At 44.3% G+C, this 15,053-nt stretch overlaps 1 protein-coding gene across 1 annotated transcript in view; it reads left to right on the top strand.

Moving 5' to 3' along the window:
- T265_12415 (hypothetical protein) overlaps positions 1 to 15,053 on the top strand; it is a gene marked incomplete at both ends in the record, with an annotated part of 63,070 nt that overhangs the window by 15,558 nt on the left and 32,459 nt on the right. The window contains 3 exons of the mRNA XM_009163831.1: positions 2,934 to 3,056; positions 4,462 to 4,579; positions 12,299 to 12,547. Of these exons, the coding sequence (XP_009162095.1) occupies positions 2,934 to 3,056; positions 4,462 to 4,579; positions 12,299 to 12,547 (490 nt within the window). The remainder of the gene's footprint in view (positions 1 to 2,933; positions 3,057 to 4,461; positions 4,580 to 12,298; positions 12,548 to 15,053) is intronic.

The raw sequence follows: 15,053 nt of genomic DNA, 5'->3' as shown, positions 1-15,053 counted from the left end.
AGATTTGTTTTCGTCGGTTCAGTAACACCAGAGCGAATAGTCATGGCGAATTCAGCATTCAAGTGCTTAAGATTTAGGCGGCCCAGCTGATGCCAACCGCAGCCCCTGTATCTTGGTAAGAGACGGGATGCTCAAGCTACGAGATGCCCTTCTGAGTTTTGAGGGCATGCTTATTGGGGTATCCATGGCTGGACGAAGCCATCCGATGCGTAGCAGGTTGGAAGGGACGACCGCATTGATGGGATGATTTTTCATCATTCCTAACTCAGTTACTTAGAACCGTACGTACTGAAGCTACTATAGCTGTTAAAGAAATCTAGCCAAGCATTTAATAAACGTTTCTTCTAGCCGCTTAAGAAATTGATAAATTGATTGTGTACCTGTCGTACCAAGCGGGCTTAGAATGTAATCTATTGATTACTACTGGCAGTCGTGAAGGGCCTTTACAAAACACTTGAATAAAGAATATGGTGTTTTTAGGGACGTTTTGATAATCCTGATGTGTGGGCCTCATTCAAGCGTTTGCCACTGCAGTTGTCTGCCTATCATTCTGACTGTCACGCAACCTACAGCACTGTAACTGGAGCTCAAAACTTTTTCACTCGAATTCTCCGAGATTCAAACTTGCTCTCTTTATAGTGACTTAGACTTTCATTTTCTGCGACCCATCAGTCTAATTTGCGAACCACAGACACGCACTCGTCACACTGAGTCCACCAAACACGAATGTTTTTTTCACCAACCGCTATCCTCCGATGTGAGAAGTGCTCATCCATGGATTCGAATGCAGCTTGTGTTGTGTTCCACGAAGTCACTGAGCTAAGCTTTACAAAAATTCAATAGCAGAGGCATTGGTCACGTTTGCATGCTTTCCTTACTCTCCTACGTTCTCATTTGCCAACCTACAATAAGTTACTAATTTCACCCATAGTCGCATCTTTCCTTGTACTTTCTACCCATCGCTGAATGTAAGTTAATTAAGTGGTTATCGGTTTTGGAGATTTAAACATCCCTAAGTAGCATGGCTTTCGCTGATGTCTGATTTTTGTTGATGCCATACGCGAGTTCAACCTTTCCTCGTGCATTTCTGAACAGATCCATCAGTAGGTTTAACGGGTGCACCAAACTGCTGAGTTCTGCTTTATTAGAACTAGCCCTCCCCCTTTTTCTTCCTCTTTTTTGTCGGAATCACGATGGAAGGCAGATTAGGCGGTAGTTGCCTGTTGTTAATTTTCTCCCTATCTGCTGTTAGGATCAACACTGCGGGTTTCAAGTGTTTGTGTTTATTTCGTGTTACAATGCAACCGAAGAAAGCCACCTTTGGAAGCATGGGTCTGTGATACCTATTCGAAGAGATTTTGAACGAACACAGACGTATAATTTTCTGAACAACTTGCCAAGATTGGCTAATTATATGTATGAAATTTTGTGAATTTTTCAACAGCTTTCCGCCCACAACTGTTTCACTTTTGTTCACATTGTGATAAGACTAGGAAATTTCGGTCGAGATTTTATCCTGTTAGTGAAATCAATCTATGCTGATGAGCACTGCGCACCTCACTGACCACCTTGGTGATTCCTTCCCGCGACCTCCTGGCTAGCAGTCGAGGTCTAAACCGTTTCCCCATGAGTGGCTGACCACCATTGTGATTGACTCAAGTACTCCTTAGCTCAGGTAGTCCACATCCTGTAGTCGTCACGTATTAAGTAATCCCATGATTTACAACTAAGATAAAAAGCTTACACGTCAGGTCGCCTATTCTTCGTTCCGAGTCACTTGTAGTTGGTTGATCGTATGAGATCCAAAATTCCTGTCTATGTGCGAGTTACTCTGCTTCCCAACCGCTTATGGCCGTACGTTTTGGTCCTACACCAGTAGCGGTAAGGTCTCAGGTTCGAGTTGCCCTTGAGGCTCGTGGGATGCGCAGTGCTAGTGATTCCCAATAAGAATGTAACACTTGTACAGTGTCCCAATTCCATGTACACTCAGATTGCCCGTTTTTATGTACTAAATATTAAGTTGCGTTTGTTAGTTTTTTTTTTGATTCTGCCTTGTGGGTGGCGCTCTCCTCCCGTTATGTTTCCCACCCCAAACCTTGTCTTGAGTCACAGTAAAGCGCGGTCAGAGGACCTAAAGAACAGTTGAGCAACCTATCACGACTTAGTTCGCACAGATGGAGGTTACTTAACACATTCCACTCATCGTACTGTCCGAAATGCTGACACTAGGTAGACGAGCGACAAGTTATTGACCAAGTAGAATTACATAGCATCCGTACGCTTTATGATATATAAACTATTTATGCTCGGTTAGTGGGACTTGATGGCATCAATGGACCTAATGAAAGTATTGTTATATCCTTTTGCGTTTGATGAAGTCAGAGGAACCCGCGCGTGGAAAATCTTTCTGGTATCTCTTAGCGAGTTGCACACATGGTCGCCTTTGACGAGGAAAGCTGTTGGCAAATCCTTAGAAGAGTCATCCCTTGGGGAGGGGCACTTTATTAGGGAATCACTGTCCACAATTGTGGGTTGTTGTCTTCTTCCTTAGCACTCCTTGTGTGGTTATTTTTTCATGCGCTGACCATAGTTTGTTCTGTGTATTCCATTGTTATGGCATCCAAACGGGGGCGAGATGGTTCAGGTGGTTATAGCGCGAATTTACTGGTCGAAAGGTTCGTGGTTCGAACCCGACCTCTGCCTCTCGACTTCCCCTGCCTAGGCTTGGGAAACCTGGCAGTATCCCAGCCCTCGTGCTTCCTTCGGATGGCATGGCAGTTTGACACCGAAAGGGTGCTACAGGTGTACGATTCTTACGCATCCAAACTTCTGTGGCTCATTTATCTTTTGGTAGGATATCATTTCGACTTCTTATTCTTGTAGCAGTATTCTACCCATCGTTTTACTGTCTTCTGTTCACTCCTTCTCCGCAGTTTGACAAAACCACTCAGGATTCATTGGCTCGACTCTATGGTGGATTTATGTTCGCTCAGCGACGGATAAGGGAACAGCTGGTCGTTTGCAACCGTTGGCCTCCTGTTGCCGCATTTTTTGAAGTAAGTTTCCCGTATCATCAATGCTCAGCTCATGTTCCACGTCAGGGTAACATTTCTATTTAAGGTGTTAGATCAACCAGTATTGCCGCACTTTAGTTAGTTTGGAACGACAACAGCAATTTAGTAGGCTAATGATAACAACGACATGCACGAGTTACATTCCACCCTCCTTCCACTACCCGTTTCTATGGTCTGTTATTAATGTGATTCGGCTTAGATACCGATAGTCATTTCGCTGGGCGTTACAACGCTGACTCACCGTGTGTTTCAGCGGCTTATCAGCTGTCCACCCTATGCTTCTGCTATTAGCCAGCTATGGGACCATGAACCGTCGATTTCCAGTGCTATTGTTTGTTAGGGTTATTAGGCGAAACAGATGGTGGTGTAGTCAGTCGTGGCGTTATCTTCATCCCTGGTGGAAAGCTCTGACTTGAAACTGACGGTTCACCCTACCCATCCGAGACACTTTCGTATGAAGAAACACCTGTTCCCAATCAATCCCTTGATTCGCTTAATACAGTGCGTTACACTGATGGGGATCTCTGGGGCGTAGAATTTGACTTTCCGGACTGCAAGCATCCTCATCTCCCCCATTTACAAGGCTATCCGTTATGCAATCCATCCTGTCTACCACGATATACAAGAACAAATTTGGTCGCATTAGGGAGAGGTCATCGGACCGTCTTTTCGTACTGAGGTGCACAGTCATATCACTGTGCTAGATGGAGATTGCAGTGTAAGTCGATTACTGTGCATATCTTGTGCGCCTAATAATTGGAAGATTTTCGTATTTTGTACGTCTTTCCAAACTGAATCATAGTAAGCTGATTCCTCTTGTGCTGTTATCTTTGTAGTGTGGGTTCCAGCTCACTCTCTGTTTTTGTGTTCGTGAGTCGGACCGTGTTGTTTTAGTCGCCCTTTTTCTATATGGGACAGAGTGCATATCCCGAAACCTGTAAGACGTTCCGCCTGGGATGCGCTGTAATCGCTCATGTTGGTACAATCCCTGTTATGTGCCTTTGTTCGTTTGTACGCGTGTTAATCGACTCCAAGCCTCCCTGTCTCTGATGGAATTTGGACAGTAAATCAAACGTTATCTGGCTAGCGCCACAGGCTACCTAGCTTCTTGCACATTCGGTACACAACATTTGCCTTCGCTCTGTTCCGATTGCCTTTTTTAACACAACCAGCTACGAGGAATTTATCTGGGCACAGATCTTTCCAAACGCTCGTTAAATAGCCCCACGTGCAAATGGTTTCCAGCTGATTTTATGCTGTTTTTTTGCAACGAAAGGAATGGACCCCCCTTTGATATCCTATTTCCACATGGTTAACTGATGGTTAGCATTCGCGTTTTCAGATCAATGACCACTTTGTGCCTTCTTTCCTTGCCAACCCCCTTCAGAAATGCAAACAAGACGCGCGGTCAGGTCGTCGGTCCTTGGGAGATTGTCATACTTTGATTGTGCAACGTTGGACCAAGTTTGAGCCGTTAATAGATGCCATCATCAGAAACACGCTCAGTACGTCAAACCCCTTTTCAATAACCTTCAGTCCACAGGTTGGAATATGTTAAGTTATTTTCACTCTCAAATACTTGTGTATCGATTTATATGAATGATACCTGGTGTATCATTTCGAAGTTACCGCCACTCTACTACACACCGATTGTGTCACTTCGATTAAGATCAAGAGGTTTACAACCGGATTGCGCAGAACACATCAAGAGCAGTATCCTCTTGTCTTTTCCTCTCCTTCAGTTTCATATTACCGCATTGTAGTCTGCAACTCGGATGGCTACTCAACCAGCTATCTTCCAAGGGTCCTCATTTCGAATTATTTTCGGTTGAATTTATCCAATGAATCTAGAAACCAGCATAATTCCATCACTCCCTTCATTCAAACACGCCAACATTCTTCAGGATCTTTTCTGTGTCTGTGGATTTCGATGCATTGAAGCGATACTTTTTTGCAAGTTCGATTATATGCTCCAACTGCCGAGCTATCGTTCACCGGAAAGTTTTGCTTCTGTGCAAAATTCAGGGTAGTGCAAACGTTGAGGTAATCATCATGTAACGTTTTAGACAGGAGCATATGATTTAGCAAGAGGTATAACTCCCGTTGACGTGCTTTATGTTCGAGTGCGAAACCCACCTAATCCTTCCATAGTGAGCAGGTCGCTTTGCTTGTTGGGACTCTGCCGCTTGCCTTCATTTTGTTGTTCTTGCACATCAGAGGTGGTTTTCTTGGGAATTACTTATCGTTCACTTAATCCACAAGTTGACATATAGGTTATGGGGTTCAGCGTAATCAGCTTCGTCTTTTTAGCTGCGTGAGCATAGACTAGGAACTGTTTCACCACCTCAGAAATGTCATCATCATCATACCGATCGACCACATGGCATTAGTGTTCTACACTGATGCTTCACTGCCGTACAACCATGACTTATTTGAAAGCCTTATTGTAAAGAAAAGAAGGGCGGACGGGGAACGGACTTGTTGCTAGCTTACTACATTTATTCCGAGGTGCCTGCACCTCCAAACACTCATTCGGGCAATCTGGATAGAACTGACAGCGTATGTTCGAGTGCGAAACCCACCTAATCCTTCCATAGTGAGCAGGTCGCTTTGCTTGTTGGGACTCTGCCGCTTGCCTTCATTTTGTTGTTCTTGCACATCAGAGGTGGTTTTCTTGGGAATTACTTATCGTTCACTTAATCCACAAGTTGACATATAGGTTATGGGGTTCAGCGTAATCAGCTTCGTCTTTTTAGCTGCGTGAGCATAGACTAGGAACTGTTTCACCACCTCAGAAATGTCATCATCATCATACCGATCGACCACATGGCATTAGTGTTCTACACTGATGCTTCACTGCCGTACAACCATGACTTATTTGAAAGCCTTATTGTAAAGAAAAGAAGGGCGGACGGGGAACGGACTTGTTGCTAGCTTACTACATTTATTCCGAGGTGCCTGCACCTCCAAACACTCATTCGGGCAATCTGGATAGAAACTGACAGCGAGAACGTCCCTGACATCGGTTGGTAGCCATATCTTGTGTCTCCAACCAGGCACAGTAAGGATCACGCGGTCCGCATCCTGGAAGGCGAGTAGCACCGACAGTACCCAAACGTTTCGTGATCTCCTTTATATCCCTCTGCCAAGTCAAGGGTTGGCCACCTCTCTGCTTACGTCACTCTGTGTTGGACATGGAAAACAGCACTCTCTTCGGCAAGTGATGGTTAAAACACATATCTCAACCAACGCATCTTTTGGTGCTGGGCACATTCTTCAGGGGGATCACCCGCTGCACAACCGAAAACTCGCTTTCTAATTGGCTTGTTACAGATACGCCGACAACAATTGTCGAAAATCTGAAGACGTCTCACTTCCGCTGCTCGAATAGACCAAGTCTCATAGCCACAAAACAAAACAGCCTGTATCGTAGTTTGATACACACGTCCCTTGAGATTCATAATTGTTCGCTAGCAGTTTATTTCGATTCCTTTTGCTGTGCTTTGAGGTGCTCGGTTGGAAGGTTGATTGCTGCTGTTGCTACTGGCAGCACAAATGTGGTCATCTATTCGGATTAAGAAAAAACAAAGACCAGTGAAGTGCCATTGGTTGGTCTACTTGGTAAAGAATGCTTCTGTTTCCCATAAGAGTATCACAAACCTCTTCGGATTCCAAATGTGGATCTCTGGGACTGTATAAGCTTTCGATTAAGCTTTCGATTGTTGATGAAATCACATGATCCATTGCTGCTTAAGTTAAACGAGTGAAGTAGGTACCAGCTGAATGATGCAAGCTACCAAAATCGTCTTTGTATCATGTGTTCTCCATGAGTAGTACTTCATCGTACGTTAACAAATTCTCATCACGAGGGGCGCATTTGGGTTTACCAGCACCTTACAGTTCCTTTTTTCATTCCCAGCACTGTTTCGTTTAAGTGGCATAGCGTAGCATGTGGATTACTAGCGGACTTTTTTCAAATCCTGGCTAGGGAGATGTCGGTTGGAGATGATGTTACTGATATCCAGGTCAGCGATTTTTCGGGAACAGTCAGATTGATTGGAATTAAGTTTATTGTTAAAGCTATCAATCGCGGCAGCTCAAGGATACAAATATAGGCGTGTGGCAGGTGCGGATTATCGAGTTCTCTCGATCACCGATGTTATTCTGTCACCTATGCTTTGGACAGTTGTGTTCCGCATAGAGTATTCGCTTGCTCGAGGGCAGTTGGAATAGTCTTTTTAAGTCTATCCTCTTAGGTCGATCGCTCTTATCAGGGGAGTAAGTTCTGGAAAAGTGGATTTAGCCCAATGCGATGGTCCGTTCTCATGACTTATCTGTGATGGGAAACTCGCGGCTTTGGGTTTTTGCGTCAACTTGTTTGCTACTGGTAAATCGGGTTCAGTCGCCATGGTTTCATTTACGGACAATGTGGTATGACAAGTGGGACACGAGTCAAGCCATCAATTGACCTTATGCACGAACAAACACGCTGTCGCTTGCTTGATCTAGGTCACTGTAGTCGGTTTTAAATTATTTGAGGAATTGGATTGCTGTCCAAAAGAGGTCAAAGCCTTGATGCAGTCGTACCGTGAATCAGGTCAGATCCCTCACTGAATGATTTCGTGGTTGAGCAAAACCTTCAATGAGTAGGTGAGGTGCTGAAATACTTTTACACTGAAATTTGGAAATATATACGCTCGGCAAACACGTGTTTTCAGTTATCTCTTGGTCGGTATGATATAACGGAACCAATTAAACGAAACAGGCTGGTGTGCTGCACAAGTGAAGTGTCATGCCACACGCTGGCGCAGGTCAGAAATCTGATCTTTGGCGGGAGATGAACGGCACTAGACCCGTGGAGGTGATTGTTCACGTGGAGTTTTCGCTGTTCCCGCACCTTTTCGGTCTACCGTGAAAAGTCCGTATGTGTTAGCTTCAGTTGAACTTTGTGCTCACTTACGCGTCGGTCTGTATGATGGGATCATCTCAGCAGTGCTTGCGCTGGATTTGCAACCTAGATCGTTTCGTAATTGCGCTTAATGCCGGTCGATATGCTTCCCTTATGTGTACTGATATCGTTTATCTACTGCTTTACTGGCATGTTGGTGCTAAACAAGAACCGGATCGCGCACTTCGATTGCGGTGTCGGAGATTTTAGGTTGCGTAAATCAGTTTCCACAACCACATCAGCGACTCTCTACGCCCACCTGCGTGGATCATCTCGATTTTAGCGCTTTCTGTGCGAAATTATTGGTTTAGGTCATAGCTGCCAAATTTTGGCGCAAAGTGTGCCTGGTGTCTTCAAAAATCCCATTGCGTGACGTAGGTAGTGCGATAGGCAGTCTGAACAGGAAAAGGAAAAATCGGATATCTTATGAGGATGTAAAGTGTGAATTGGCTACAGACAGCATCAAACTTTGACAATATGAGGTCATAGCAGCACGGCACTTATCGATTTTCGGGGTCGGGAATATACTCGCGCGCGGCCTTGAAAGTTCTACCCACGAACACGCAGCCACACAACTTAATGCCCATCCCGTTCAGAGGAGATCGCTACACGGCCATTATTCTGAATGAACTTCCGACTACAGCTGTTCCGTAGTGTGCCGTCACAATAAGGAATAGATGGTTTATCATTGACCATTCGTTTAATACCGCCTAGAAAACCTCAGCCTTCTGCGCCTACCTTCTGGGTTCTCACAATGAAGTTCAAAGCATTTTTTTCTTCAGTAATGTAACCACTATCAGGAAGGACAACGTAAGCCAGTATTCTACTCCATGTGTGTCATCTTAACATTCTAGGATTTTTAAAACTACTGTTCTGTTAATTCTGGGTTACGTTTCGCGTGTTCTGTGGACATGATATCGCATAACAGGTTTTCATGCTGCAGCTTGTTTGCATCATCTCAACAGTCTCTTGCATAGGTTCGACATATTCGTTTTGGAGGTGTTAATACATCGTGCGCTCCATTCGATCCAACGCATTTTAACAAAGGCTGAAATGGCCCTCGTAGTGGACAGGCGTTTATTTCCCTTCGGAAAATAGGCCTTCGTTCTTCAGTATCAACCTCGGGTTCTGTGGACTTGGGCTTGTCTTCAAGTGAATTTCATTCGTCTATATTCTTACTTTTTTTCTACCCACCCACCGTTTCCAAGTCCGGATGTCAGGGCACCAAGAGAGGTCGACAGACCTGTATCGAAAACCAATTAAAACACTGGGTTGCTGGAATGAGCCTGAATGCTAATATGAGCTAAGTTGGAACGCTATAGACCTTGCGCCAACTACGAAACTGTGAACAGTGATTTGTACCGACCAAGGTTCCAAAAAGACGCCACTATCTCTCAAATAATATGTGTATCAGACTATCTTGTGAGCTGTTTTGTTCTAGGGCTGCGAGGGATGGCCAATTCGACCGGAGGAACTGGGACATTTTCAGGTTTTCGACCACCGTTGCCTCACAGCTAAAGCTGGAATCGGCGAATTCACAATGAGGCCATCAGGAAACGGTTCTTTCGTGAAGCGGAAGGTACATAGCTCAACGACTGCATCCAGCGCGACAAATTAAAGTGGCTGGGCCTTGTGTTACGCATGCCAAGTTACCGTCTACCGAGAGCAGTATTATTTTCCCTGCCTAAATTGGATTGGCACAAACCCAGAGGTGAACAGCATATTATCGTCTGGTTGCTGTCGGTGCTGTTCATCTTCCACGATTAAGCCCACGTGACCTTCCTTATTCTTGGCTAAAGACACGATATGGTGGCAACGATATCCGTGGCGTTCATTCTGTTGGATTCCATCCATATTGTCTGGTTAGGTTCTGTAGGCGTAATCCCTTCAGTGGTTTGTGCTAGGCTGGCTCTAGCTCCCCTCCCTGTTCTTTTTTGTCGTTTTCACTATGAGGCTTTATTCAAACAAATTTACAAAGAGGTATTGCAGCGAAGTACCATCGCTTTTCTACAGTTGATGTCAGTAATGATGGTTTTGATGAGCGAGCATTCATAGGACACTGAACTAACCACTGTCAAACTGGACGCACTCTTAACGGACTTCGTTCGTCAGCATATGTAAATGGACTGACAGTTCACTGCACTTCGGTTATAGATCATCAGTGGATCTGCAAATGAAACAATCTCCAAAGAGGACTTGCCGCCTGAATATTGGTTGATTATGACTAGATACCCTCTTTCAGTGCCGATTCGGCTTTCGCAAAATTATACGGATCATATATACTGAGCAAACCGAGTCAAACAAGTCAATCTCAGTGATGAAGTTGCTCGATGAAACGGATTACTTTTCAGTACCGTTGGTCCCTATTAAAACACAATGTGTTCAGTCTCCGTCAGAGAAGTCGAGGCCATTGTTTGGACCCTCTGTCTGTGTTGGTCTTACTCCAGCGTTGTCTAATATACCGAGAATCCCTTCATGTGTACGAAAGCTCTGATCCAGGAAGCACGAAGTAAGGAGACAGATCCTACCTGCAACTAAATAACTCTCCTTAATATTTTTCGGCATTCGTGGTCCACATGATTTTACTTCATATCAAATGAAGTGTAGTTTCCCTCTCCACAAAGAAGCGCTCTCTGGAAGTGCCATAATGTCCCTCCTTTTCGGAGTTATTCTCCTAGTGCGAACCATCTTGTACATTTCTTGCACGCGGCTAACACTTTTTGTCCAGACGTTGAGTCTTTTGTAGGCACTTTATCTTATGTATATTACTCTATCGAATGACGGTTGGCTTCTTTGTACTTACAGACGATTGACAGTTTGGCTGCCTAACACGCATTTTTGTGAGGAACACAACAAAAGCAGTTCATCCTTTACTCCACTTTCGTCTCAGCAAGTTATAGTAGCTAAACTACTGTCCTCACGAGCTCTTTCATCTGGCGGAATAATGTAGGAGCCATGCTAGTGGTGTTGCTCTCTTCGCGATACCATCTACTGGCCAATCCGCTTTGATGACCTAGTGATTTTTCGCTGTGGTATTTCTTCTTGAGATCGATCATTTCGTAGACTACCAATGTTTCACCCTTTGCTTCTGGGAGGAGAGGTCGTTTCTTCAAGGACCATCACAATGGAGCAAATCTGTACTACAAGGATTGTTTCTCGGATAAAGGCGTACGTTAAAAAAGGCAATTTTCAGAGCCAACATTTCGTTGGATTTCAGACTATGCATGAAGCCAGTCTGGAATTTATTTTTGTTCGATAATGCCTCAGCCTACAGATGGGAACCGACACACATGAGATATTGGTCCCCTGACATCAATCGAATTCAGTAGTCTGCAAGCCTCCCCAGCGACTTACGTGGACCTTGTAACCATGCTGCTGATTCTCCGAGTCAGTGCACTATCTGTCTCACACAATGGTCTCACGGATCAATAATGTTGGAAAAGTCAATGCACTTGATCACGTGGTGTGTGTGTGGCCCAGGCTTTTCTTGTATGAACTACCGGCTGCGGAGAATAAGATCATGGTATCACATGTTCTTTGGTTCTCATCATCTTGCACGTAATCGATTTGCACGCTTGTCACGCCGCATTTGACCGTGGTTCTACATCGTGACTGTACGAGTCTTCTCCAACGTGGATGACCTGCTCAATCGTCTGGTGGCGTGTACGACCAACATACTGCTCATCCTTTTCCATTCTGACAGTATTTTTAGTGTTATTTTTTATGAGACATGTGATTGCTCGGCTGTACGTAGCCGTACGATTAGCCGTAATACCAATTAGGATGTCAGAGCGTTAAGAAAGGATTCATTATCCTGAACGCTAGTCATTGCCTAATCCAGGATAGCTACTCAGCTTAATAATTTAAGCAAACAGCGTCTATTTACAAATTTATGGGATACAACGATTAATTTTCCTTTAATGGACTTTACTTGTTTTTACCAACTATTACACCAACTCCCACTCCCCAAGGATTGTTGGCAATTCAGCCTCCCACAAGCAAAAAGACACCTGTGCTTCCATCTCTCCCCTTCACAGACAAATACTTATCCCGCCACATTTTAGGCCTTTGCTTTTTATTTGATCCTGCTTAGTATCTTTGTTGTCTAACTGTCAATTATGATAGGAAGCTAGCATTCATCCGTTTCCTAGCAAAAGCCATCTAGTTTAGTTTAATCGCTTTGCATAATAAATTCATCATTCCCAACCGCACATCATTCGGCACACGTTCGACTTATCTGAAAGTAGTGGTGCATTGTCAACTCTCCTTGCTGCAGATAATCCTACTGAAGTTGAACACTTGGAATCAGTTCGTAAGGCTGTGCGGTGCATTCTCAAAGGAGCGGAATCTGTGATGACCGCTCGGGAGCATGCGGAAAAGCTGAATGAGTTTGCCAACGGGCTCCTCGTTCCTGGTGGTGAAGACACGGAAGAGCACAAATTACGTGCTGTGATGCGTTCCCCATCGACCACTTTGATTAACTATGGACCTTTACGTATTGTACTCAATCCAGTTGGAGCACAACGTACGTACTTTTTTCGTTTTTTCTACTCATGATGGGCCTTCTGTGTTCAGTTGTTTTCACAACAGATGTTTGTTCGATTGACGATTGCACCATACTGGGACCACAAGTATCCACCACTAGTATTGGTCATAATGGTGATCTTCGTCTCATTCCGCCCGCGTAAGATTCACGGTGACAACCAGTGACCATGGAACGCGTCTTCCCGAGTTTGTTATGCAGCCATGAGTTGTTTTTGGATTTATGTTTCCTTTCGCTACTTCAGATATAGCGTTTAGCTTGCTCATTTTGTCATTCTACGTCAGCCTACGATTAGCCATTTGCCAGTTTCTGCAGGCTGTTCGTCGGGTGTAAGAGAACGAAACCTGGCGAATTACTTCTTCGTTTTTTCATCAAACACTTTTGCTTCCGTTGGATTTGGAGATCTTATCAGAATACAACTTCAAACGGTCCTCTTGTCTGAACAGTAAACTTCAACCATATAAAGTAAAGCTCCTCATGAAGAGACGAAGTTGCTTGCCACTCGAGGCCCAAGCTACACACTGTCTACCTTAGTTTTGGAGGTTTGCTTCTTTGCTTATTCGCTTTGCTGTGATNGGTTGTGTCGATACGGGGAGGCATCAACGTTCTTGACTCTGTCAGTTAATACGTGAACGATTGACACTAATGATAACCGAATGGAGATCCGCCCACTGTGAATCCAAGCTATTCGAATGAGAGCCATTCCTATATTGACGCCACAATGTGAAACAGCTGAAACACCATAAACGATAGATTTAGCTTAGTTCCAGGTGAGCCTCTCGCAAAACCAAATTTGTTCGCAAATGAGTGTATCTCGCCAGCGGTTGGTCATTTAGTACCAAATTCATAGTGTACTAATTAAGAAGGGTGCAATTCCGTCCCTTTTGAAAGGCGCAGATTGCTTGGAGACGATGGCTTTATTGACAGCAATTGAGGAATCCGAAGCGCAGAAACTTGCAGATGATTCCTCTGTGCCTATTGTAGAAACACTACCTTTTCTGGCACATTTCTATGCGAAGTGCTACGTTGACCTCACAGGTTTAAATCCCTTCATATCCGTTCAACCGCATTGTACGATGGTTGTACGACATAGTAAGGTGATGCGAAAACTGTCATTCATGTACGTGGATCTCACGTCTGTGCAACACGGAAAAAACAGTTCGATTTTTCACTGACACTAAGCACGAAGCTGTACTGAAGGACAGGATTGGTTCTAGAGCACCTCCAATGCTTATTAAAGCTACCGAACTTTTCGAAACAATGCGGCTATATGTCATAGTCTTGTCATTGGACGCAGTGCAAATATGATACAGTCTGGATATCAGCCAGGTAATTCTTTAGAAACCAATATCCTCTGCTTGGACCGTTGGAAAATCAATGAATTCTTTTTAACATCATTGCCTGTATTAGGAAGTCTATTTGGTTTCTTCTTGGTATTTAGACTCATTCACAAGTTCTTTGGCGAAGGAAAACCTCATATTTCAGGCTTTACTTTGGTCCTGGTTGTACAATAGTTCCCTTGCTATAGATTCTCTCATAAACTGCCGAAACTCCCCAGTTGCACGTAGATAAATCAGAAAGTTTTACATCTCTCATTTCACATGGCCAGTATAGTTTGGTTCAATCTTTTGCTCTCCGAAACTAACTTTTGTGAACGGAGTCCCTAGATGCGCTCATTTATATCTTCAGTTGAAAGGTTGATCGCTTTTAACAGCTGTCTCCTGAGTGTGGGGGTCATGACTCAGCACTGTCCTTGTATAACGGTGTATACCACTGATGTGACGTATGAGTAGCAGTTTGAAGCTCTGTAGCCGTATCTGAAAGTCGTTGAATCGTTTTACAAGGTTCGTACACTAATGTTAAATGTCCGGAAAAGCTCAAGGGGACGCTTAAGAATATTGATTTTCTCGGTGGTTAAACACCAGCACTAGTTAGATCATGACTGGTATACTCGATGGCCTTATCATTCTGCTTCATAACGACAACGATACCCATATCACTAGCGTCACTAGAAAGCGGTTCGCGACCTCTAGCAGCTTGACGCGAGTTGCTGATCTACTATTTGCGTTTTGACGCGTTCAGCGTCCTCATTTGCTTCACTTGTCCACTCACACTTTCCGGTTTGACGGTGGGGCAGCAATCAAATTGAAATCCTTGACAAACCGGTTGTAGTATCCTGCTCGTTCGATATACTCCCGTGAGAGCTGTTCCTAATTTAGGACTATATAGTGCTGGATCTTTTCTGGCAATGGCTTGACCTCTCCGTGACCCACTTTGTGATCAGTCAGAGTCTCCGAACTTCGAGCGAGTTGTCTTGGCTTCATTGCTCCAAAGACCATGTTCACAACAATGTTTCAGCACTTTTTAAATGCGCTGCGTGTTCTGGTTCCGAATCGCTGTACATGATATCATCGTCCCTGTACAGGGTAACCTTCTCCAGCTCTTTCACTAAGCGAAGCATCAGGTGACGGAATGTCAATAATACCTT

Source organism: Opisthorchis viverrini, assembly GCF_000715545.1.
Source record: "Opisthorchis viverrini unplaced genomic scaffold opera_v5_1, whole genome shotgun sequence".
NCBI classification, from domain to species: Eukaryota; Metazoa; Platyhelminthes; class Trematoda; order Opisthorchiida; family Opisthorchiidae; genus Opisthorchis; species Opisthorchis viverrini.
This window is presented reverse-complemented; position numbering and strand designations above follow the sequence as displayed.